Genomic DNA, 25,834 nt, shown 5'->3' on the forward strand with positions numbered 1-25,834 from the left:
TTTTCTTTATTTTGTTCCATTTGAAACATCTTGTTTTCTGCTGTATGGGGTTGCCGACCCCATACCTAACCCTGCTCTTTTACTCGAGCTTGGAACCGGCGTTACCTCTATAAGAGTCACTGACAGTGTTCAATTGGTCAAATGGAAGCTTATGATGAAGGGGATATCAATATACATGTAATATAGTTATTTATATAAACAAATATTTACTATTTATATAAAAACAGTCCATAAATAGATCCTAGCGGTTACCATTCACTTGTTCTTCGTCCTGATATAGCACTCTAGACCAGTGGATTTATTACCGTTGTTTTTACCAGTCTTATTGTACATGTCAATATATATGGAGAGAGATTGGTAGTGTAATAAATATTGGTAGCTAAGTGATCTACAATAGAAGGAACAATTTATTCATTGCTTCACGCTACATAACAATGATTGTTAGTTCTCGGCGAGACTGATCTTCAGTTTCTCCCCATTTCATTACCTTTTGTATATTTCGTTATACCACTTATTAATATTCAGTAACTGACACCGTTTTAAATCATTATAAAGAAATAGCTCGTAACCCTTCTTCGTTGGTGCATATTGTTAAATTTATAACTTTAATGCAACTTCTCAAAATTTAAGCCGGCTAGTCCTTTTTATGAGTTTTGATTGGATAATAAGAAGACATGCAAACATGGGAAGTAGAAAACCATGTTCATCGTTGGCAAAACATACAATTAAAACAGAGCATCGAATTAATATTGACACGGCTTTCAAAACGTTGCATAAAAATTTCCAGGGACAATTTCTTAAGTTCATAGAAACCTTGGTTATTCGGAATTTCAAACTCCTATTTATGTGTTCAGAAATAGTTTGTTATAATCATGAATTCGACGCGGTAATCCTTATGAGATTTTGGGGTCTTGCATTGTGCAACAATTTCGTTTTCTTGCCAACATTATATTGATTTTTCTTCTTCCTTATTTACAAATGTCAATATATCTTAATTTGAAATTTTATTTAATTGAGCTGTATTAATTTTCACATAGAATGCCTTGATTAGATTGGTTCGAAATATATTGCCCACATTCATAACATCTTTCAGATCAACTCTGTCTTATTGTTTTTAACACTTGTATCAGTCACTTCCAATTTCTGTACATTCACTGAGCTTTCGTTTGATTCTAAAAGTTTTTATTTTCCCTATCCCGAGTCCTCTTTTCTATTTTTGTCCGTCGTTTTGTTTTTGGACACAGCAACTAGCTATTGACTACTTTATAACAACTATTTCAAAAAGTATTTCTCTTTAGATTGTACAAAAGCAGAAAACACCTCATGAAATCATGTTTATAAGTATTCTTCATATATTTTCGTAATAATAGTAGTGTTTCAGACAATTCCCTCGTTCTGACCTTAAAACTTTTACAAGTAACTCGGGACTGTTGATATTATAGACAAGTATGGTGTTGTACGCCAAAAATATAAACAGAAGGATCATTTTGTAAGCAACAATCTACTAGATAAAATGTCAGTCTAAACAGTTTAAGGAATTAGTTAATCTTTTTTTCTCTATTTAGAATGTTATTCATTAAATAAATGAAAACATGAAGTTATTTCAGCCAAAAAAAATGAAAATAATTCAGAAAGCTTGTACGTATCAATCTCTTTTTAGAAATTTTCTCCAACTAAAAATATTACGAATTTAAGTAGAAGCCAGACTTTCATTTACATTACTTCATGACTCAAGTACTTAGATGTTAGCTACATACAGATGAGTGGTGTTTTGAAAGGACTATATTTCAGTAATGGTAATGACTCACTCATAAGATATGTGTTAATGATAACTAAAATTAATAGCAGCACAGATGCAGAGGAATTAAAATGAACTGACTTTAAATTAGACTCAGCAAACGGTGTACTTTTAGAAAACCTGTAATTGGGAGTTAGGAGTTTGCATTTCTTTTTTCTACAACATACTACTTACTAAATGGTTTGAGTTATTTTAAATCATTATCATGGCATGTAAACTAACTCATGACCTGTCAGATTATTTAGCAATATGTAAAACGGCAATAATTTTTTAGAAAGTGGAATTTGAAATTAAAATTAATCTGCTGTCCGAACATACTAGAGGGACTTAATCTCTTATTTCTTAGGTTTCAATATGTAATCTTACTGTTGAATAAGACTATTTGTACGAAATCTACAGAAACAAACTTTATAACTGGCCCCGTTTACCAAATGGCAAGATACAGGAATTCCCGTTAGTTAATTAAAATCATATTCCACTTGTGGTTTCCTCACATTTGCATTTTAACATACCATCCAGCTTGTCAACTGGTTTTTCAGTTCAATACTTTGCTTTCTGACCAAATGTTGGTACAAATAGTACTTTTCCAAGACCTACACGGTATTGAAATAGAAATGCTAGAACCATAAGGCAGGCACATTGAAAACTATTCCATCAGACTGGTTTATTAACTTAGGAATTAATCCACAAGTGTGTTGACAGTGGGCTGTTAATTTCTCGTGATTGAGTGCTTATCTACCACGTAGAAAGTATGCTAGTCCTGAGAGCCCTTTTCTACTTATTCACTTAAGCGTAATATCGGAACTCCATGTATCTTTTAGTCCCCTCTTATTATTTCATATTCCAAGCTAGAGCTTGCCTTGAGATGTAGTTTACTGGTTCCCGTTGAAGTTATCCTATCCACCTTCTGCATTTCTTCTTCGACTGATAGTTTGTCCTCTAACAGAGTAGATTATTCCTGATGTTGTCTGGTCAGTGGATCTGGAGTGGCTTGAGTAAACAACCGTTCATAAGTACCTGTACTTTTTTGATGATAGTTGTCGTAGTTCACATAGTTTCAGCACCGTATAATAGAACAGTAAACATCAGTGTTGAAAATTCTGACTTCCGCCTTGAGTGGTAGCTCGTTTTAGTTCTAAACCCTTTTCTTGTTCGTGACTGAAATACAACAACAGCTATTGTGAAGTTAGTTTCTTTGTTTCAGACTGTATCTAATGAGTTTCGCTTATCCCAGTCAATGTTAGGTTGTGTCTTCTCATTCCGGAAAATATTTGAATGGCCCACCTGGTCTCACATTTTCTGGACAGTCCGATTATCGATATTAATTGGTACTCTAGCTTTCAGAATGGGTCTCGGCCCTGTGGCCTCCGAATAATCTTGGCCTTTATCATGGGGCTTCATAAATCTTCTACTGACAGAGTATAGTTTAAATGATTTAGATTATTCTTCCTGGTTAGTGTCCTTTTACTGATGTTTTATTCGAACTAGTATCCCCAACCGTCCTAGTATATCCAGACTTGATAGTAACCCTAGAGAGCTCAAGAAGTAGTTCTGAGAGTATAACCTGACCACTAAGAGGTTGTAAATCAACACCGAAGTTCTAAAATACCCTGTCGATTCTAGTCCCGTAGATCTACTTTAATAGCCTTCCAAAAACACAAGCGTCAAATAAAAAGGTGCGGATTCGGAAATTATGGACATTCGAGATTTCGATTTATATATACTAAACTAATACAAACCAACAACAATAAAAACCATAGTCGGCTAATGAACTACTCAAACGTAAATTATTGCAGTAGGATTCAAGTCAACAAATAGCTGCCTGGAACTTAAAAACATTGATTAGTGAGATATGCCACAATATTCCAATGGAAGCAAGATAGATACCATGAAATAAGAAAACCTTATACCTCTCATAAAGTTTTTACAGTGGGAAAATCAAAGGAATCAGCTGATCTCGTTTAAACATCTGAGTATCCTAAAATCTCAGATTCTTAGATCCAAATTAATGGCAACTACCGAATATCAAAATAGACTCCTCAATCAGCTGCTTTTAATAAGTAATTTGTATCAGATATTTTGATAAGTATCTACTTATACAGAGGATGGATAAAAACACGAGTTTAAAAATTGATACATTCTAATGTTCAATTTGTATTGACGTAAATCAGTCAGCGTCATTGGTAATATGGTTAATCGTAAGTGAATATATCACATGTGAGGAAGTCATCTCTTAGTTTTAGATCATATGGGACTTTGTTAAAGCTTAGCAAGCGAATACCAGTGTATATTTTGTCACCACTATGGAGTGAAAAAATGATAAATCACAAATCAAGCTACAGTCTTATGATTAGCAGTAACATAGTGACGAGATATACTTTATACTCGTCTCAAATGGCACATTTTTTAACTTCAGAAGACTGAAAGAAAACCCAACATAATGTTTCAACAAGTTGACAAACCTGTGAACGAAAGTGGCAAGAAATTAATACTACAATCAACTGTTAAACCATAAGTAAAGCTGTACGAACAAGTACAACTATTCTGAAAATAACATTCCTAAACTCTGTATATACATACCTTAATGGACAAAGCGGGCTTTGTAGTTCGATAGGTACGTAGTACGAAGTGGACGAAACGAATCCATTCGAAGTGGCCAATAAACACTTTGATTATACTTTATTCAGATTAATGAAATCCACAGGAATTAGAAGACTTAAACCTAACCTTTGTAGTAAAAAATAGTCAGTAGTTAATACACAACTGCCTTTGTAACAAATCGCACTAAACATTTTGATCTATTTTAATTAATCGTCATCATGAGCTAGTGAGATTAACTGACACGTCTTTTCTTTTCCTTTCTAAGCCTTCTAGCTGTCTTATAATATTACATATTAAATTTACCTTGAATATCCTAACACTATCACACCAAAAAATTATGAAAAAACTCCGTAAGAACTTTAATTCTTAACGTCTCATACATCCCAAACAACCTATTTGTCAGTGGTTCATTTCTTCCAAATGTAGCATTAAGTCAATACTTGGAATTTACTAAACTTATCAGCTTGTATGTAGCTGAAGAGAAAGCAACGAAACACAACAAATTCATCATATTCTAAGAGCATTATCATTGTTACTTAGTTCACATTTGTGAAAGGAACTGATTGCATGGAAAATAATAAGAACCATGTAAATTATAAAATTTAGTGTTTATTGTCATTAAAATAAATCGTTAATAAAAGTTATCAAATAATGATATACAATGATAATAATATTGAAAGTCTAAAAAACTATCAGTTAATTATTACAACATGATGTGGCAAATCAAAAGATTAAATTATCTGTTCTCTAATTACTTAACTACAAGACAAAATAAGAGCGGTACAATTTAATCAAATGAACTGGTGATTATAATCACAGAGGCAGAAATAAAAATGCAATATTTGTTAATGATCATTGTTATGATCAGCAACAGTATACTTTTTTGATTCATTACATTCACTGAAGTTTTTCATTAATTTACAAGATAGAGAAGAACAGTTAACAATAACTGAATCATGAGGTAGAAGTTCAGGCGGTCGGATAACACCTCTAGTAATATCCCAACATTCTTTTATAATGTCAGAATTTATTTGAGAAGATATATACGAATCATTTTTGTAGTCAGTATGTTTCATGATACGACTTCTCATCCATTTGGCAGTAGTCATCAACTCACCTAAATAGGAAAACAACGAAAAGAAATCAAATAGTGAAATATTCATTGACATGTCGACAGATGAATCACAAATAAAATTATTTAGGAAGACTAAAACCAACGATTTACTGTTCATGAGTATTAGTACTTGTAGAAAACGATATATTATCACAGGTATGTCAAGCCATTAAGTTGCACCCTCTGTAAGTCACTAACCAGGAAGTCATCATAGACCAACAGATGGTAGTTTGAGACAGCTTTTTTACACATAACAGCACCATGTCATGAAACGACCACCTCTTTGAATAATGAAGAATGTGGATGTGGATAAGATGACTTCCGTAACACATGTTCAAGCCAATGAAGTCAATTTTTCGAAATAGTAACACCGACTGAATTATAGTCGGTGCGCCCGAACACAGAGCCAAACTTTAGCACTAATTACTTCCTGATGCCTTGAATGTCAGCAATCCTGTGGAGACAACGATGATTGGACACACAGAGTCACAGAATACCCTGAACACGGAGTCGTCAGATTTGTTTGGTAGAAAAGCTTAATGAATCAATAAATAGTTTGAGTAAAACAGAAAAAAGGCAGGTCGTTTAATATATACGCTTTCATCGATTGTACCTTGTAATACTAAACGAAGTAATAAAAAGAAAACTATCAATATTGTTGTATGTTGATATACGTTTTCATAACTATTTTATAAAAGATAGAAACAACATAATCTCTGACCGATTAACTATACTGATATCAATTAGAAATTTTATCAAGGAAATCATGTTCATAAATAAAATAATTGACAACCAAGAAGATAATAAATTATGAAATAGACTTTTTTTTAAAAAGAAGTTATACACACAAAAAGAAAATTTGGAATTAGTTATAATTTAAAATCATTAGTTATTAAACAACAACTAATGAGCTAAGCATGGTAAGCAAAGATGGATAATGGCTAGCAGTGGAATCCAGGACGCGCGTTTCGTCCTATTTGGTACTCGTCAGCTGGATGTACCTGCATCTTAGAGACTGACCAGTTGCAGTCTTAAAAACATCAGTGGGAAGATCCAAACAAACAATATTAAGTAAATTTTAATGAGCTAAGCATTAAAATATTTCTCCTTTTCTTGTTTTAACTAACTCTAATTATCAATACATTGTCTTAGAAATTCATGTGAGAGAAAAAAAATATGATTTCCATGATAACTAACTAAGCCTATATACATGTTATCTGTTTATTGATCAAAATATATTTTACATAAGCTTGTCGGAAGTATAAACGACACAGAATGATTTTTGAATCAAAAATTATGTACTAATGTGTAATTTACTATTAAACTACAAACTCAGATTGTAAAACATACATATACAAATACAGACACACACACAAGAAGACGGATTAATCATGTAAACGGATTTCCAATTTTAAAGATTGAATTGCTTACATCAAGAAAGTGTATTTGGATGTATAATGCAATATTTGAAAACACACACACACACAAAGAGAGATTAAAAATTACGTAGGTTTTCTGATTCGATTATAATGTAAAAATGGAAATGAAGAAAGCAACTGATCATCTGATAAGTTTCAAAAAAAACAAACTAAACAAGATCATAAGCTCGAGAAAATATGAAAAATGTTTATCTTCAGTATTTTATTCAACAAGATTATTTTAAGACCATGTACTTTCCTCTCAAAGTTTTACAGAAAATAACTTGTACTATAAATTTATACACCAAATTAATTTTGGTTACTTAATTGTGAATCTTAGCATTATATTGTGGAAACATAGCTTCGGATTCAAAGTAATTGTGAAGATGATGAGTACTTTATCTTATCTTGTGTATGATTTCTTAAATAACACAGTTTTTTATTCATCTGCAATCATCATTCCCACAAATAAATTCAATCTGGAAATCGATGCCATCTTAAATACATCAATTGATAAAAACAGAAGTTTTAATGTTTGACTCTCTAAAGTTTATATTATTCAACTTAGACTAAATAGTAGAGTAATATCCATAAAGATGATCACTGACAAAAACAAAGCACCGGCAAGTTGTGTTGCCATGATTTTCAAACCCATATATATCTTGAAATTTTAAGTTTGAATGTTGGCACGATACTTGCAGTTTGAAACTCTTTGGTGAAGACTATTATCATATTGAATACACATCTACAAACACTCGATTAAATAATGATCAAGTGTTGATTGGTATCTTATCTCGAAAAAAATGTTCGCAAGTGTCGATGATAAGTTGAATTGAGTGGAGCTAAATATGATTGATTATCAACTAATTTTTTTTCATTTATTCACATTTATCTCTCGATTGGTTGATATTTAAGCGATACATTTTACAATCCTTTATATAGTGATAAGGAAGCAATAGAATATTTCGATTAGTCTATACACGATCCGATTAATGAAGCGTTTGATAATCATTAGCTATATAGTTCAAACAATTTTAAATTCTCAAATCACATATACAGAGTTTAGTGATTAAATCATTATAATTTCATTAAATCAACGAAATCCACTATTTAAAACCATTCTTTTCATTGATTCACTTCAGTTTCAACAAGTGTGATAAATGAAATTCTTATAATTTATACAAAAACAAAGTACGAACTAACCTGATGCTCTTTTTTGTATTAAATCCAAATAGCTATTAATAAGATCAATAGTTTCAAGATGTCCACCAGTTTCTTGAACATAATGTCGAATTAAAGGGAGAAGACCTGGAAAAGTACTCTACAGTAAAATGGAGAGCGATAGAGATAAAGAATTAATCAATTTCAGTACAAACAATATACGAGACTTATAAGAAGTAACACAAAATCATAATGATATTGAAAGGAAATTAACACATCGGATTGTATCGTATAAATACACTGAGAATGAATTGTTATTTACTCACATTATTAAGTTATGGTCTTATCAGTTAAAACGCGAGGTCAATATCAATAAACTGACAATATTCATCAGAAAAATTATACAAAACTGACGGTTATCTTATCTGTAATTACGAATGCGATTTGAAAAGAATGAAATCACAATTCGAAAGTGTACCCGAATTCTTTTTAAAATATCAATACTTTTTTCTACGATTATGTTATACATGTTTAATCAGTATGATATATGAAGTAGCAGTGGTGTAGAAGCCATGAAATAACGTTATGAGATATGTTGGAAAAAGTGTTTCCTGAAGATTGAAAAAAATGAACGGTTTCAGTCTGGAAATCGATAAAAGAGAAACAACAACTGTTAACCAGTCGATTGCTACTTTTGATATTCGTCATCATACATTTTACTTATTCGTCTAATTATAGTAATCAATCGGATCATCTTTATTTACTTAATTGTTATTATTGACTAAATAGACCATTTTGAGATAAATTTCAAACTACACTATCAATAATTATGGAAATTTCTACATAGTCATTTTTGTAAAATAAATTTATGAATAATAATTAAATAACCATATATGATACTTTATATAGTGTATTTTTTAAACAAATCTTTCTCTATGATACATAATATCACTAACTGATTACTTAAATTAAAGTAGACAAAATTAGACTAGAGATGATGAAGGGGTTTTTTATGGAGATTTAGTATTTTCATAGCTTAAAGCGTGATTCAATTGAAGCTAAGCCACCAGGGAAAACCTGGAAGCACTGGACGACCGTTTCGTCTTATTGTGGGACTCCTCCGCAGTGCGCATCCACGATCCCGCCTCGCGAGATTCAAACCCAGGACCTATCAGTCTCGTTGGATGCCGGCTCAGTGGTCTCGAGGTTAAGCGCTCGCGCGCGAGACTGATAGGTCCTGGGTTCGAATCTCGTGAGGCGGGATCGTGGATGCGCACTGCTGAGGAGTCCCACAATAGGACGAAAAGGCCGTGCAGTGCTTCCAGGTTTTCCCTGGTGGTTTAGCTTCAAATGGCCTACGCTTTCAACTATAGAGATGATGAATTAATTTTTGAAATTTTAGTATCTTAACTAACAACAAGTGAAAATTAATTTTTGTTTGCAAAATTACGGCTATTTCACCACTTATTACATTATTTGACCTTTTTATAATTAAGTAGAAATAATTTTTTTATAAAGAAAAATATATTAATGCCATTTTTTGCCTGTTAAATATAGAAAGTTATAGCATTTAACAAATGACTAATAGAGGAAGTAGCTTCAAAAAAGATGCATATAACTTAGTTCATATGACCTAATAATAATAATAATAATAATAATGGTAATGGTAATAATAATAGTAGTAATGATAATGATAGTAATAATAATAATACTTCCTCTTTTAAACGCAAAGCAGCAGATTTAAACATGATAATAGGCTAGTCTGACATTCACTCTAATCTTAACTTTTAGAATTAGATCGTAAATAGTTTGCCACTTCTAAACTGTAAAACTGTTATGGAGCATAATAAGAAAAGATAATGCTAATGACAAATTTGATGTTATATACAACACTATTATTCATTTATTCTAGTTCTAAAATAATTTAAAGAACAAATCTTAGAAAAGGAAAAAAACCGAATTATTTGGACAAATTAAAAAATGTTTAAGTTTACATCCATCTTACTTCAAATAGAAATGTATGGATATAGATGAACTTCAATGACTATGAATTACAGCAATTACTAACTGAGTAGTCATCGTTTAAGTGTAAAATAAAACAGTGAATTAATTCATACAATGCAACGCATCAAAACTTAATAAACTAACTTCCTAGAAGAAGAAATGCATTGGAAGTTAATGCATAAAAATTATTTTAAATCAATTGGTGAATTTAAAAATTGATTTCCTCCTGAATGTGATAAATCTTTTAACTGAACGTTTGAATCAGTTTCCTAGATGTTTTTAATAATCCCAGGCTAAATCTACACGATAATTCGAACACAAGAGAGAAGGCGCGGAATGTGAAAAGAACGCTTTACTCAAAGGTTAGTTTGTGCGCAGAAAATTGGAGTTATTTATAGGGTTTCAGATAGTCTCTGGAACCATACTAAATATAGTAGCAGCATAGGTAATTATCTAATCAGAAACGTTACACATGACTCTTCACTTTTTAGATGTTTCTGAGGAGCTTCTATTCAACGCTGACCAGACAAAATGTTTCCCAGAGTTCCTAAGGCCCCTCTGAACTTTTACCAGGAATACTTAAGAACTTTCCAACAAAAAAACTTCCGAACCAACTAACTCCATAAAAAGATGTAAAGCATGATGTAAAGACCTTGAATGCCCTGGTGCGGCTGAGGATGGGGAGAATCCGCTCTCCCCTCTCGAGATGCTCTCACGCGTACACAGACACTGTCAGGAAAGTCCTACTCATTACCTTTTCGTGAAGGGGATGTTTTGTGCAAAGTTGAGAAGACGAAAAAAGAATGTCTGGAGTATCAACCGGGTTGATGGACACGGAAGGTCCACCTAGGGGAGTTGGAAAACCCTCATTCTAAACCGATAGTGCACATGACCTCCAGGATCCTGAGGGAAATAGTTCATGGCAATATTAGATAATTTATGATCATATTATATTTTGTCAATAGTGCATTATTCAGTCATAAAAGCTATAAGGGTTAATTGATAGAAATAAATTTTCATCTAATTAGAAATACTTTCTTGTAAATCCACTTTGTAGACCCCTTTTATGCCTATAATTTCCAGAATTTTTGAAGATAATCATTTTCATCATGAGTAAGCATTAGACGAAGATGTGTTCTATTTAAAATAGTCCCTAAAAATCTTCTACCTTGATAACTTTATATGTATTTACTAAACTCAAGAAATATTATCGTTTTTAAAATAATCAAAATTGGTTTTTAAATACATATGACTTGTTTAAAGGTGTACATCCCTGTTCCATTAATGTTACTTTAAATTAATAGGTAGGCAACCAGAATTAATAGTTTGCATAGTCTACTAACGATTCAAATTTAAGACCACTTTATGAGTAAATAATAAATTCGAATATTGAACCGAGAGCTGATTGAATATGAAAAACGAAATCATATATGGATGAGTTGATTGTGCAACACACAGTAAATATTATAACACAAAATATTTCACTTTAGATTATACAGCTAATTATCAGTAACCCCGGACCTGCCGCATATATACATCGGTTCACGTTGTCATACCAAATTAATGTACGGAGGTGAATAATGAAGTAGAAGTAATATAAATGGTAGCAATAAAGATTAGGCGAAGATTATCTAGTTTGAGAAGAATTGATGAGCTCCAGGAATAGGTAAGAGATAATTTTAAGCCGCAGAATTCAAAAACAAAAAATAAATAGATCACCGTTTTCTGAGACCGATTCGGAATTTTGTCACCCATTGTCTTCAACCACTGATGACAATCTTAACTAGGTAGTTTGAACTTGCCAATATAGTTCAGACCAGCAGTCAATGACTACATGGACTGAGGCTGGGACTTGATTTGATAGACCAAAGCTTTTTTCATCCTACTTCTATGACAGACAAGATCGAGTGTTAAGGTACGAGCTAGTTGGACATAATTAATACATGTCCCAAACACCAATTTAATTTATTATAAAGTGAGAATCATATCAAGCAAACTTATATGGTAAAGTATATATACATATATATTAGAAATTAGAAATTAATAAATATTTTAATCAAACTTTTTATGAGGAAATATGAACATAAACTATGTAGATGAAACCCAAATACATATTTGGTACTGTTTTACATAGACGAAAATCAAAACTCTTTACATCCGTTGTCTTGAAATAAACTATATAATTGTGTCCTTTATTTACATAAATTCAACAGACTGACTGTGGTTATATTATTATCAATAAAATTATAATAAATTCATTATAAAATAAACAATTAGATAATCTACCAACAATTTCAAATACATACCCGCGTATGATTAAAATGATTTATGTAGAAATTGTTTATATTCAAAGGTGATAAATTATGTAAATCACCTCAAGATTTAAAACAGAGCAGCACGAGAAACTATATGGAACCATTCAAAAAAAACGATACACACAAATACTTAACCAGTAGGAACCAGAAACCACAGATCAGTAGTCAAATTCTGAGGTGGAGTTTTGTTCCATCCAACTGAGCTACAAATATTCTCCATTATCGCAAGTTATATTCTAGTTTAAAACCATAACTTAGTAGTTTGGTGTTAGACCAAAATAAAAGAGCTGCACAGTGATCCCTAGTTCTGAATAGTTATCAAGCTGATATCAATGAATGATGAAGACTATCTCCTAGATGAGTTAATATTCTGCTATTGTATAGACAATAGAGCATAGTCAAATGATACTACATCCTAGTGTATTGTGTTTGCTGTGAGTTTCTGAAAGTGGCTCAAAATTTCTGAACCTAATAATATTCCATTATTATTTTAAATAATCATCATATCATTGTGTTCGCTAAGTAAACCCGGTAAGAAATAGAAAGCATAAATTTTTTGTACTTAGTCTTAAAATGCAAATATATATTATATGATTTGTCTGAAAAACTAACTATTCCTACTTATTACTAGTAATAATAATCACATTAATAATAACAATAATGTCTTACAGTTCCATTGATAATTTCATTCACCGACATTAGCATATAGGAATCGTCTGGATTTACTTCAGCAAATGATGATGTCGAATTACAAGACGATGTGTTTACATATTGTTCATCACGAGAAAATGTACAGTTTGAATCAGAAAAATCGCACTGAGTAGAATAGGTACGATTGAATTTAAACTTGGAACACGATTTAGCTAAATCAACTGGAGTACCATCTTAAACAAATAATCAAATCGAATTAAGCAGTAAATCATAAGGAATTATTATCTCTAAGAAACTTTTAAAGAAATTTCGGGTATATACACTACAAATTAAAGTAATTTTAAATTGTGGACCAATTAAATCTGGCTTAGTAATCTCAGCATATGGTCTCTACCGTGAGATCTGAAAATTATGGACTCAGGAGTGAAGATGTCATGTGTTCACTGTCAAAAAGTATCGAACTACAATAAACCATTTATTCGAACCTTACTATTTTACAACGGGTTTTCTCAGTTAATGTTGTTCCCTAACTCAACTTATTCGACAAACTGTAAGAATACTATTATGATAAAATCATATTTTTTTAGTTAAGCTACATAAAATATATGTGCAACAGAAAGAAATTATACGTTGCCAAACAAAAGAGAACCATTAGTTTGTAAACTATAAATTTCAAAATGAAAATTATTTACAATTATACCTGTGGTTATTAAATGACCTTGTTTAAAATAGAATTTCTCATTAAGAACAGCATCACGTTTTAAAGCTGTTGCAATGTTTTCATCAACTTTTGAAAGTGGAATTAGTAAATTCAAATTAAATTTTAATATTGTCCTAGATAATAATAAAATAAAAGTGACAAATGCAGCATTTTCAAAATCTGTTAATTGTAATTCAGTTGGTCGAAATTCAACACGCCATCCTATTGATGAATTCAATGGTGGAGGTTTAAAACGCATTGACTGCCAATTGGTGGATTGAATAGTCTAATGAAAAGAAATAAAATGAAAAATATGTAACGTGAAATGAATGTTCAATTAGGAAAATGTTAACAGAAAAAAACAAATGCAAAACGTTTGAGCTTTTATACTTGTTGAAATTAATTAAGAAAGTAGCATAGCATTCAAAGTATTCAACTACTCTCTGATATTTAAATAAAACACAATTAATGTGAAAGTTAATAGCCTCACTATTGAAATTTCAAACTTTATTGACCTAAATAATTTTCTTACGTATAATTGTAAGGATGGCTCGTTGACAAAATCAAGGAAGCCTCAAAAAGCCCAGAAAGACCCAAAGAGACTCCATCCAATCACCGCTAGAGGAACATTCAAGAATGTCGACGTGTAGCTTACCTATTGGATGAATAAGAAGGACTCCCTATGTGCCTATTGGCTGTCCGAAATGATGATTTACTTTCAGCCAAAAAACTGTAAATACAAGAGATTTTTGTACTATATTTGTCACTGTTTTGGGAATAACATTCCTTACTAGTCTTCTGTTTTCTCTCTTGAGATGTTACGGGTTCGGTCGCTCAAGTTGTCTAGTAGTGCGCGGCATAGCAAGAATCAAAGCTTTAGATATAACAGTTATGTTATAGAAAAGTCAAAACGTTATATTCCTTGTAAATGTTTTTTAAAGGGCAAACGAGACCATTTTTTTCTAAATCACTACTCTATGTGACCATTTATTCGATAAAGTAACAATAATTCAATAAATTAAAATACTTTAGTTTCCATCACTGACTGTTCTTAATTAAAGAACTGCTGAAAAGTACGAAACACTAAACAGCTACTTCATCTTAATATGAAACTCCTCAGAAGTGTGCATGCAAAACCACACCGAGGTTCAGACCCAAGATTTTGGGTTTGAAAGAAAGTACTTAAACTGTAGACCAATGAACTGGCGTCCAATGGTAAACATGCTTAACCCCAAGCAATGCGCGATAGTGAGCAACCATCTCCCAAAAGTAAGTAACTGGCTTACACTCTACACGACTGGAATCCGCTGATCAAGGTTTCGGACTAGAACTCCAAGAGTTACCTCTCGAAATCAATGCTAGTGACATCATTATTACTATAAAAATTAAAATATATCAAAGTCAACTTAAATTAATATTCACTTTACAAACTAGCAGTTGACCGGGAAAATAGTTCAACAAGAAACTTACTTCAAAATTTTCAACTGTTTCTTCATTTTCTGGACTATTCAAGCTTTCAGAAAACACACTGATAGGATCTCGTATGAAAAGATGAGCTACATGTAATGCCAATGTATGATCAACACCTTTGTTAGTAAATGAAATATAACATAATCTCTGATTAACGTATTTCAAGAGTGCTAAACTTATTATGATTTGTTATGTTTAAGTAAGAAAAGAGTTTGAAAATAAATGTCTCTGACAAAAGCTTATTTTTTAAGCCTTATTCCCTTATTCGTTTGGACAGTCTGTTTTAATTTACAGAACAGTAATTAAATCTTCCTACTCATAGGTTATTTTTAATTTCACCCAATAACTAATTCTTGTTCAGTGCTGATGGGTTGGTGAACAATATAATGGTCCAAGCACAATATGAACATTGTTTCATCTCTTGATATCAAATTATAATTTTTCTGTGGAGTAAGCAGTTTCATTACTAATATGATATCAAATTATACTTAAGCTATTACTTTGAAATAGTCTCTAGAATTGAAAGAAAAATAATCTGTGCAAGAGCAGATTCGTAAGTGGCTAAGCGGAAAATGTCAAGATCAATGGTTCAACTAATTTTGTCCTCAAACATACGTGCTGAAACCTACGAGATGACGAAACACAGGGTTCAAAAACTTTTCATCACTAGGATCGTATAAAGATATGAATAGTTAGACATATGGAATGTATTATAAGAAATTTAAAAATCGATTCATGGGGCGATTCGGTGATACCCCACAGACTTGAGAATAGTGTATTTCAAAAGAAACTATCAAGCTTGTTAAAAATTTAATCTTAAAGTATTGAATATGACAAAAGATACCAGAGATACTCCTCTGTGTGCAATTCATTTATTCAAAGGTAGGGTTTAAACCTATCATCCTGTGGTTAGAAGTTGAGTCCATTAGCCATTAGACAATCTATTCCCTACATTAAATGAAGGTAGCGTGGATAAAAAAAGAAATTGACTAGATCATAAAAGATTTACAACGCTAAAGTAACAATTATAGATTACTTTCTGTACACTAACTTGCCTCCTTCAATTAAAGTATTATAATAATCTTTATTATAAACAAGTGGAATGTCATTGAATTTAGCGCCCATTGGGGAAAGGTAAAAAGAAACTGATGCAAAGCGTGATTTAGGAATAACAAATTGATCGTTGCAGAGAGGCTGAAAATTAGAGAGAAAGAAGAAAAGGAATGACAAAAAAAGTTATATGGGAGAAAATATCTCTTTTTGATGGAGTTTTGTTCTCTGAGCTGGATGGTTTGGTCGTGAAGCTTTCATTGTTCTCCTGAACGATATCATCAGCACCCGAAGTTTGTGCAGATGATATCGTTCAGAAGAACGATGAAAGCTTCATGACCAAACCATCCAGCTCACAGAACAAAAGTATAAAAACCATCCACCTGAGCTACAAATCCTCACCATCTCAAGAAAATAGTTCTTAACTTAGCTTTATGTACAAACAAACAATCATAAATATAGTGATGTTTGGTAAAATCATTCAGATTATTCGAACAAAATGTTTGAGAAGGAAACTTACAAGGGTGGACAATCCAGCTTCAATCGCACTTGTTAAAGTATAATTTTTACAGAAATTGTCAGCAATTTGTAATTTAGTGTTATTCAATGACACTTTAGTCCGTCAGTCATATGCAACGTAGAGCCCAACACATGTGCATCGGCTTAAGTTGCAACGCCCTATTAGTACAGAAAGCTAACATTACCAAGACAAATGTCAGAGTAGTAGAAGTAGTGACAGTATTAATAGCATTAGGCGATTTCGGGACTCAAGATCTAGGGGAAGACAAAGAGTGGATGTACCTGGGCCGTAGCAAACAATTCTGCCCCTTATTAAGTTTTTAACAATTACTTATAAAAAACACGTGCACTCACCTGAATTGCTCAGTTCACTCGTCAATGACCACACGGACTGATGCTACGTTTTCGTTTGGCCGCCCCTAGCCTTTTTCTAGCTTACTCCTACAACCGATTAGCATCGCCTGTCGGGGTAAAACATAGAAGCTTAATACTATGATAAAAACTTATTCTATATATAACTTCGAATGGAAGGGAGGAGTATTGCACCAATTGATGAAAAGGATGGATATTTTCTCGTCCTTCCATGCACTAATGTATATCTTCTACTATGTTTGCGATAATTCCAATTAATAAATGGTTTTTTCTACGATTTATAATTTGTTTGTTTTCCGTTGTATGTTTGTGTAAACAAATAACTGTAAACTAAGCATTTTTCAGAATGGTTATCATGATAATTCAGTTAGTATGAAAAATAGCTCAAAATTAGTTACATTGTCTAGAGTACACAAATTCAACTTCGATTTTAATATCATTTCGATGCGCTTATTCCCTTAGACTTCATTCTTTTTGAACTAAATTCTATGTTTAGTGCTTTTTACTATCGCTGATATTATATCGACTCCTTCCTATTCATTTTGTTAATTTTATCTAGATATAATTAAATGGCATAGACACTTTGAACGATGAGTTATTTGTTCAAAGTTCTACTTTGATTGTAGTTGACTGGTGCTTTATCAAAGTTATGTTCAACAAACCCTGTATTATTCTTTACGTGCACCGCATTTTTAAATGATAAACATGAACAAAAATTAAACCTTGATTCCTCGCTCCTCTTCTGTTCGATCATCAACTGATGCGGATATGATACCCCAACGGCAGTCCCAATCCAGTAAGTAGCCTCGGATGGCAGGAGTGGCTGCGCTTAAAGCCATAACAATTGGGCACATTGTTGCTAGCTGATCGTATAAGATCCTGGCTTCATCAATGCAACATGCCTATAATTCGAAAGTAGAATAATTGATAGACAGAAAATGATGAATTAACGTGGAGTAGAATATCAAACATTTAGTATAGTACATCCATATTACACATAACAGTTCGATACTCTTAGTGAAACTGATGTAAATGATTCAGCTATGCAGTAAATTCGCTAACTGTTTACTGCCCCATTGTCTAATAATCTAATGACGTAACTTTAATCGTAGTGTAGTGAACAAGAACACGAGTGTGGACAATCGAATGTATTTAAGCACAAATTACAGATTATCTCACTAAAATCTGACAACCATACAGTAAACAGTTAATTTGCAAATTATCAATCAATTGTCTTAATCTTGATCATTCCAGTCCATCTTCTCTGATTTCATTGTTCATGCATTTTCATACCACTTGCGTTTCGTTTCGGTTCTTTCCTTATCAATCTTCTAGTGAAATACATTCTATGCCTGACCACCATCATATACTACTTATGTGGGTATAAGTAACCCACACCACAGTAGTAATTATTTTATTAAAATCTAACTCAAATTCTACATTAAGCTGCTAACAAAGCTTATTTGTTAAAATAAAACTGTTACTGACGTCAAGATAGGTAAATTGATTTTCATCAAAAATTTTAACATTCTTGTAATCAGTAGAATAATTTATCTAGGTTATATATACTGTTATGTGAAATACCACGTGAAAAAGCTCATGGTCAATAACAAAAGGTTAGGTCATAGAAGCTGAATAATAAATAAAGCACTTGGATCAGATAATAGACAAATTAAACAAAATATATAATCAAAACAATTATGAATACAAAAGTTTTCACACATAAAATAATAGGTTAATACAGAATCACTTCAGGAATCCGAAGATTGGCAAAGCAAGGGCAGCATTCCTACGATTCAAAAATATCTGGAACTCAAAACAACTGCCAGCCAACATCAAAGTTAGAATCTTCCATGTAAACATCAAGACAGTTTGATTGTATGTAGCTGAAATGTGAATAGCTACTACAACTATCCTCAAAAAGGTATAGGTTTTTATAAACAGTTAACTACGCAAGATATTCCATATCCGTCAGTCGTACACTATCAGCAGCAACCTACAGTAGCAAGAAACAAACCAGCTTTCAGCTGAAGATGAAGTTAAGAGAAGATTTTGGAGGTCGGTAGGACGAACATTGTGGAAATCAACAAAGTGCAAAAATCAAAAGAGTGAATAGGATATGGGGACAACTGAAAAGGAGAGCACAGGGCAGAGTTGGTTGGAAAATCCTGGTCGGCGGCCTATGCTTCACAAGGGATAACAGGCATAAGTACTATGAATAATTTCCATTAAATTAATTCCTCTTAAAGACTAGACTAATATTAGAAGTTTCGAAGGTCAACATTGAACGTAAAAATATAGATTAGATAAAACTGCCTCACTGTTCAATGTTTCTTTACTTTCAAAATATTTTTCTTTTATGAATGGCCAAGTAATGTAAATTTATGAATGATCAAAAGATCAACATGAGAATTAGTTGAATTGTCCAATTAATACGAATGTTGGATAAAATAAAAACTGAGATACTTATCCTAGACACACAAAATTAATATGTTCCTATATATTCTTATTTAAAAGAATTATACTGTGAAAGAAGCGTGAATCAAGTCCTATTTTGTTTGAATGGTTGACTCTGACTAAACTACTTGAAAATGCTTCATACACTGAAATTTTCATGGAATATAAAACAATACCTCAACCTTTATGGAAGTTTAACTCACCGATAATTTATGAGCTATATGTGATTTCACATTGTTCAAAGTATCACCAAAATCACTATTCATAAATATCTATATACATATATAAATCACTGAAACTGCGTAGATCATATCTTCTTTATAATGACTTTACGATACACACAAACATACTGCATTCAGTTGACAATAAATTACTAATTAAAGACCTATATGCTATTATTCCTACTATGTTTATTCATGATGAAAACAAAAATAATATCTAATATGTCTGGTTTTAGCATCTACTGACCATAGAAAAAACAAGGTCAAAAGTACAACCGAACTATATTGCTTTTAATTTGTAGACATTCCACTGAAACAAAAAATGTGTAAACTAGTGATAACTAAAAGAAAATATAAACCCACTCATGAAAGATCACGAAATTAATTTTACTATTCAACTACGTACATTTAAACTGAAGCAGACGCTAGTCTAAAGAGATGCTTGGGTATATCTTCGACTTGAAAGTACAGGACATAAGTAAAAAGCATTTTTGTAGCAGATAACAAACACCATTATTTTTTGGCTGCCTGCCTCGTTAGAACATTGCAGCCCATGGTTAATATTCATTTGAAAAGCAATTTCTCGGTCAATATCCAACAACTCAATGGTTATTTTTCACAAGCGTTGTTAAGAGAATACCAGAAGGTTTCTTGGATGATCGTAGTATGCAGTGTTTTTTAACCAAAGAGTTATAAGACGTCAGCATTATGCGCTGTAATCTGAATTTGGAAGAAAACTGACCTAATAACTCATTGCATTAATGTTGAGCCATGTGAATGTTTTCCGTATTTAGTTCAGAAAGTGATAAGTCTTGCTAATTGAACGCTATACTCTGACCCTAAGCTAGTCTTGTAACCTCCAAGCTAAATCTACACAGCGACTTGAACACGAGAGAAAAGGCGCAAAATATGAGATAAGCACTTTACTCCAAAGGTTCCTTTATGTACAGAAAATACGGGGTTTTTATAGTCCTTGGGTTTTCCTGAAAATTCTAGAATGCTACTAAACATAGTAGCAGTGTAGTAATCAGCCAATCAGAAGCTCTACATGTGACTTTTCATTTTCGCGATGTTTCTAGCAGAACTTCTAGTCAAACGCTGATTAGATAAAATGCTTCTCAATGTTTTCTGAGCTTGCCATGTCTATTGCGAGAAATTTTCAGGATCGCCCCAACAGAAAGAGATGGAGGATGTACACTACTAATAACCAGAAACCGTAAAGAAATAGATGCCCCTAGAAATCTTTATTATCAGTGACTTGGTTTCAGTCTCAGATGTAAACTATCCTTTAAGTTACAAAAATTCAAAAAATAGTATTTAAACTATTCACTGCATAATTTTTAAATTTGTTTGTATGTATGTAGCAGTTTTACCAAATTCTTCCTAAAATTCGTAATAATTACACTTCCATTTATAAAAACTATTAATTAAGTGGATGACCCAAAGTTATTCTTAATTATAGTTCTACGTAAATTTTACGGTATTAGGTTTTGATATTCTATTCCGTTACACCCTAATAACTTTTAAAAACTGCATATATTCACCCTTGTTGTTTATTTATTTTTTTTCTTGATAAGTTACCCTTTTATTATGTTACATTATTTTAGTCTTCTACGGTTGCTCTATAAAGAGTATTTGACTTTCCTCTTTTTTCTGCCCTAAAGTATCAGAGTGTTGATCCACAAGTTCTGGTACGTCAAATGTTTGATCTCCGATAGAAGCATGAGAATGTGAAAACTGAATTTACACACTGAACTTCGTGTTAGCATCGAAAACCTCTTACGTTTTATGACCGAAATAAAACAAAATTTAACAGTTTTCATATATCATTCAGTGGTATAATATGTTGGGTACGCTTTAGTCAGAAACAAAGAAATGTAGTTCTTAACAAATCCTGCAGAAATTAATAACTCACACCTATTGTGAAACAGTTAGTAATACTACTTAAATTTAAAAACATATGTGCATGGTTTGATTCATTTACTAATTCACTGATATTGAAGTGTCTAAATCAATAAGGCACAACTTTATGTAATGACAGACAAATCACGACTTCAAGTAGAATAGGATATTTTCAAGTTAAATTAAATTGTGACGAGAAATACTTTTTTAAACCAGAGAAAACATACCTGGAAAGTGATCTGTAAACAGCTACAACCCATTCCGAAGCCCATAGCATCTAAATAAATATGATTCGGTAAAGCTGCAGACGTTGAAGTGGGATCATTTTGATTTGGGAAATTTTCAATAAATGGCTGAGGTGTACATATATCTCGATAAACTAAAATCATTTTATTGAGAAAGTCAAATGTTATTATACAAAAGAACATATCTGAACGTCAAAACAATGAATAGGTACATGTAATTAAGAAATCAATACATCAGACACTGAAGACTAAAAAATTCTTTAAAACAATACATCAAAAAAGCTTACAATTTATACATGAAGAAAAGTGGAGGACTTCATGAAGTTGAAAAAACTTTTATACGCAAATACTATTGATTTATATTATTTGTTTGTCGCTTTTCTTCATATCTGTCAAATGGATTATTATTTGACCCATAAATTATTTTCTTCCTTACCCCTTGATTAGTACGTAACCTCATTTGTTATATATTGTCGAATCAATTCATATTATTTAAATTATTTATTTATAAAATGTGGTCATGAGTCTCAATTAATAAATAATAAATAAATAAATAACTAGTAATTGATTTTTTATAATCATTGTAGATGGGACAGTTTTTTAACTTATAACTTGATATAAAAGGCAATATCAAGCCAATCCGAACAGGACTGATCAATTTCAGTCCTAAACATCAATTGAAGGATTCAAACAAACAATGCAAAATGAATGTAAATGAATATTTTATAATAATCCCTATGAACACAAACATATCTTATTCTTTAATATAATTGATTCAATATACAATCAACAATCAACACATAGAATATAAAGCTCACTAAACAATTAAATTTTATAAAATACTATTTATAGTTATTTTTCGAGAAACTCAGTGTTCAATGTTTTCAAACAAAACTAGAATAAATCAAAAATGAGGAAGTTGGTTTTTTCACAAGTAAATTCAAATTTTATCATAAACAAGTATAAACAACTGTTTGTTTTAATGTGGTTGCTGAAAACTCATTGATCATAGGTATTAGCAAATTCATTTCAATTTATTTTAGAAATATATAAAATTTCAGTATTGTTTATCAAAGATTTGACGGTCATCAGAAACGCTAAAATACAAGCATAATCAAAACGAAAATCCTGAATATTTTTAATTTAGACAAATAACAGAATGGATCATTATGTTTCGAGCAGACTCTATGTGGGGTTTATGGAGGGTAGATAATCACTTCAATATTTTGTTCATCCTACAACAATAATAGTAATCTGACTAAGCATAGGTGTTATGTTCTTGAAGTTGGGCCACATTATTTGTATGAGAGATAATGATATTACATGGGACCTCAAACTAAATCAAGGTAGGGTGGGGTTTAAAGCACACATGTACCGGTTAAAAGTCAGATGGATTTAGCAGTTAAGCAGCCACTCATTGCATTTTGCAATTCTCCATTTAATAACTACAAACAATGCTAGAAAATGAATCAACGATTAATTCAACCAGATCCGACTTAAAACCTATCCTGATCGAATGGAATTTGGTATTAGACATATCATACGTCTAAATTGATTATGATATTAAAAAAAAACTTCTTGCGACAGTTAGAACTTGGAAGAAAAGAGTCCAGAGATTTGATCAAGAAATAATTATGTAAGTCACTCTCAATCAATGTATAGAAGGGAAAGAAATAACAGTACTCAATTTTCAGATGTCAGACTTGTGTAGAAGTTGGAACCTTAAAACAAGGTATGCACAAAACTTGAGGTCAACTTGACAGTGTGGCTCACAATCGCAAAGAAGAATCTATGAATCACCTCACCTATTAACCAAAATCCATCTGCTCTCATGATAGTATTAAAAAACAGCTAAACACTATTCATAACTAACATAAGAATACATTTCCAGCAAAGTTAATCAACAAGTACATAAAACACATAGATGAGACCCAAAATAACAGCAGTTTTAAGCATAGAATTATCTTTAAAATTGAAATTTAGAATTGAGGTCTCCAGTAAGATTAAAATGCAATGAGTAAGAAAAACTCAGATTCAATGGATTCAATCTATATACATTACATTACAATCGTCCAATTTTAGCAACCGCATAAGTCTACTCCTTTTATGTAAAGTCTGTCTTAGTGGGCGTACAGTAAAGCAAGTTTACCATCCATTATCTGAACATCAACTGCAATAGTTAGACAGACATAAACTAAGATTAGTTTAGATTACTAAGCTTTTCTAACTTTAAAAGTTGAAATTAAAGAAAGATTAGCATCATTCACTCGAATTTCTATGTTCCTAATGAAATAATAAGCAGACAATATATACTTGGTAAATAAATCATTCTTATTCGTCCGATGTGCACTGGCGACACTTGCTGTCTAGCATTATCAGATTGAACTGAATTGCTCAGTTAATATTCTTATTTGCGTTTCCAATTAAATATCCACATGTATTCCCAATGTACGTAATTGACAAATAGAAATGATTTATGTGTGAGCATAGATTGTGAACTGACATTTCTTTAATAAATATTACAAAGATTTGACGTTGAATGTATAATTATCATACATACATCAAATCGACTCTCAAATAAACCACTTACTGGGAACATTTATAGCAACTTTAGTCCCACGCCGTTCACGAATGTTACGCGTTAGCGTTCTAGAAAGAAAAGAAAACATGAAGTGGTAGACAACATATTTTTAAACGTTATATTATTCTACTCAACATTAGATCAAATAAAGATGATATCACTGTATAGTATTCATAAGATAAGGATCTTAAGTGTGAATGAATAAAGATTAATTTTGTCGATGAATAAGTGAAACAAATATTTTCCGGTGGACAGAGTAACGTTTAGCACAAACCGAATGAAATTGTTGAGTGTTTGTTAGGACTGTTTAAAAAAAACGAAAGTTTTTAGAATGTCATCCTTAAGTCTAAACTTAAAACCAATAAAAATGGTCCAGATTGATCTCTTCTTCGTTTCTTTGAAAAATTTTTATTAATTTCATATATTTGCCCACTCCCATCCCACTTAATTATGACTTATTCTTGATTAATTTTAAAACTTTTCCCTACTTATAGGTTGTTCCTGTTTGTTTTTCAGAAAGAGATGAAGTCTTATGTTCTTCAGTTCATCTATATTGGCACGTAAAGTGTACGAACATGTTAGGTTGAGTAGAGGATTTTAAGTATTTAAAAAATTGGTTATTAAATCACAATCCCATTAAACATTTCATGCAATTGGTTTCCATTGAGAAAAATAACTAATATTCAAATTACAATCCATTTACATTTACATAAAAAAGTCATTACTGGTGAGAAAACCAACAATTTTAAAATCACAGTAAAAGTTAAGTCTTCTAGAGACATCTTATTATTCTAATAAATTGATACTGGTTAAAGTAGAAATATGTTTTTAATTTGGAACCTAAAAATGTAAGAGCTTTACAATGTGGTGATTCGTATCCGAGTTATGTGTGATTTGATGTCGTAATTCAATTTAAATAGTGAATAGATAAACATGACTTAAATCGCGGCAAAGGATAACGTTGTAACGATTGTCCACAGTTCGATAAGCAGTTCCCAGTTATTTTACGATACCAAGTGTTCATGCCTTTGAAACTACATTTTTAAATAAATTAACAACAATAATTACACTGTTCTTTGCGATAAATGATACTTAAGTGAGGGATTTGTAGGGAGCTGTACAAAAATAAACTGTATTACGGCATATATATATATATATTCTGGAAATTATATGAATATTATCAAACCCTGAGTACATAGCTAATATATATTACTACATTAATGTAGTTTATTTTCTAAATATATTTCATCACTGA

General features: G+C 31.6%; 2 protein-coding genes across 2 annotated transcripts in view; one reads left to right on the forward strand and one right to left on the reverse strand.

The window, feature by feature from the left end:
• The first annotated feature begins 381 nt into the window (after window positions 1–381).
• Smp_129660 (hypothetical protein) lies at window positions 382–1,036 on the forward strand. The gene has a single exon (XM_018791567.1). It carries the CDS (start codon window positions 647–649, stop codon window positions 953–955), a length of 309 nt encoding a protein of 102 aa, XP_018645276.1. The 5' UTR covers window positions 382–646; the 3' UTR covers window positions 956–1,036.
• A 3,958-nt stretch (window positions 1,037–4,994) lies between these two features.
• The window catches only part of Smp_013860 (glutamate-cysteine ligase), a gene marked incomplete at its 5' end in the record, with an annotated part of 31,152 nt that continues 10,312 nt past the window's right edge, over window positions 4,995–25,834 (reverse strand). The window contains 5 exons of the mRNA XM_018791568.1: window positions 4,995–5,516; window positions 8,135–8,252; window positions 17,896–18,075; window positions 21,981–22,132; window positions 24,589–24,647. Coding sequence (XP_018645277.1) covers window positions 5,245–5,516; window positions 8,135–8,252; window positions 17,896–18,075; window positions 21,981–22,132; window positions 24,589–24,647 — 781 coding nt within the window. The 3' untranslated portion in view covers window positions 4,995–5,244. The remainder of the gene's footprint in view (window positions 5,517–8,134; window positions 8,253–17,895; window positions 18,076–21,980; window positions 22,133–24,588; window positions 24,648–25,834) is intronic.

This window comes from Schistosoma mansoni (assembly GCF_000237925.1).
Source record: "Schistosoma mansoni, WGS project CABG00000000 data, chromosome 2 unplaced supercontig 0120, strain Puerto Rico, whole genome shotgun sequence".
In the NCBI taxonomy this organism is placed as follows: Eukaryota; Metazoa; Platyhelminthes; class Trematoda; order Strigeidida; family Schistosomatidae; genus Schistosoma; species Schistosoma mansoni.

Coding starts and splice junctions, on each gene's coding strand:
- Smp_129660 (XM_018791567.1), top strand. CDS start 647: ATGAGTTTTGATTGGATAATAAGAAGACATGCAAACATGGGAAGTAGA.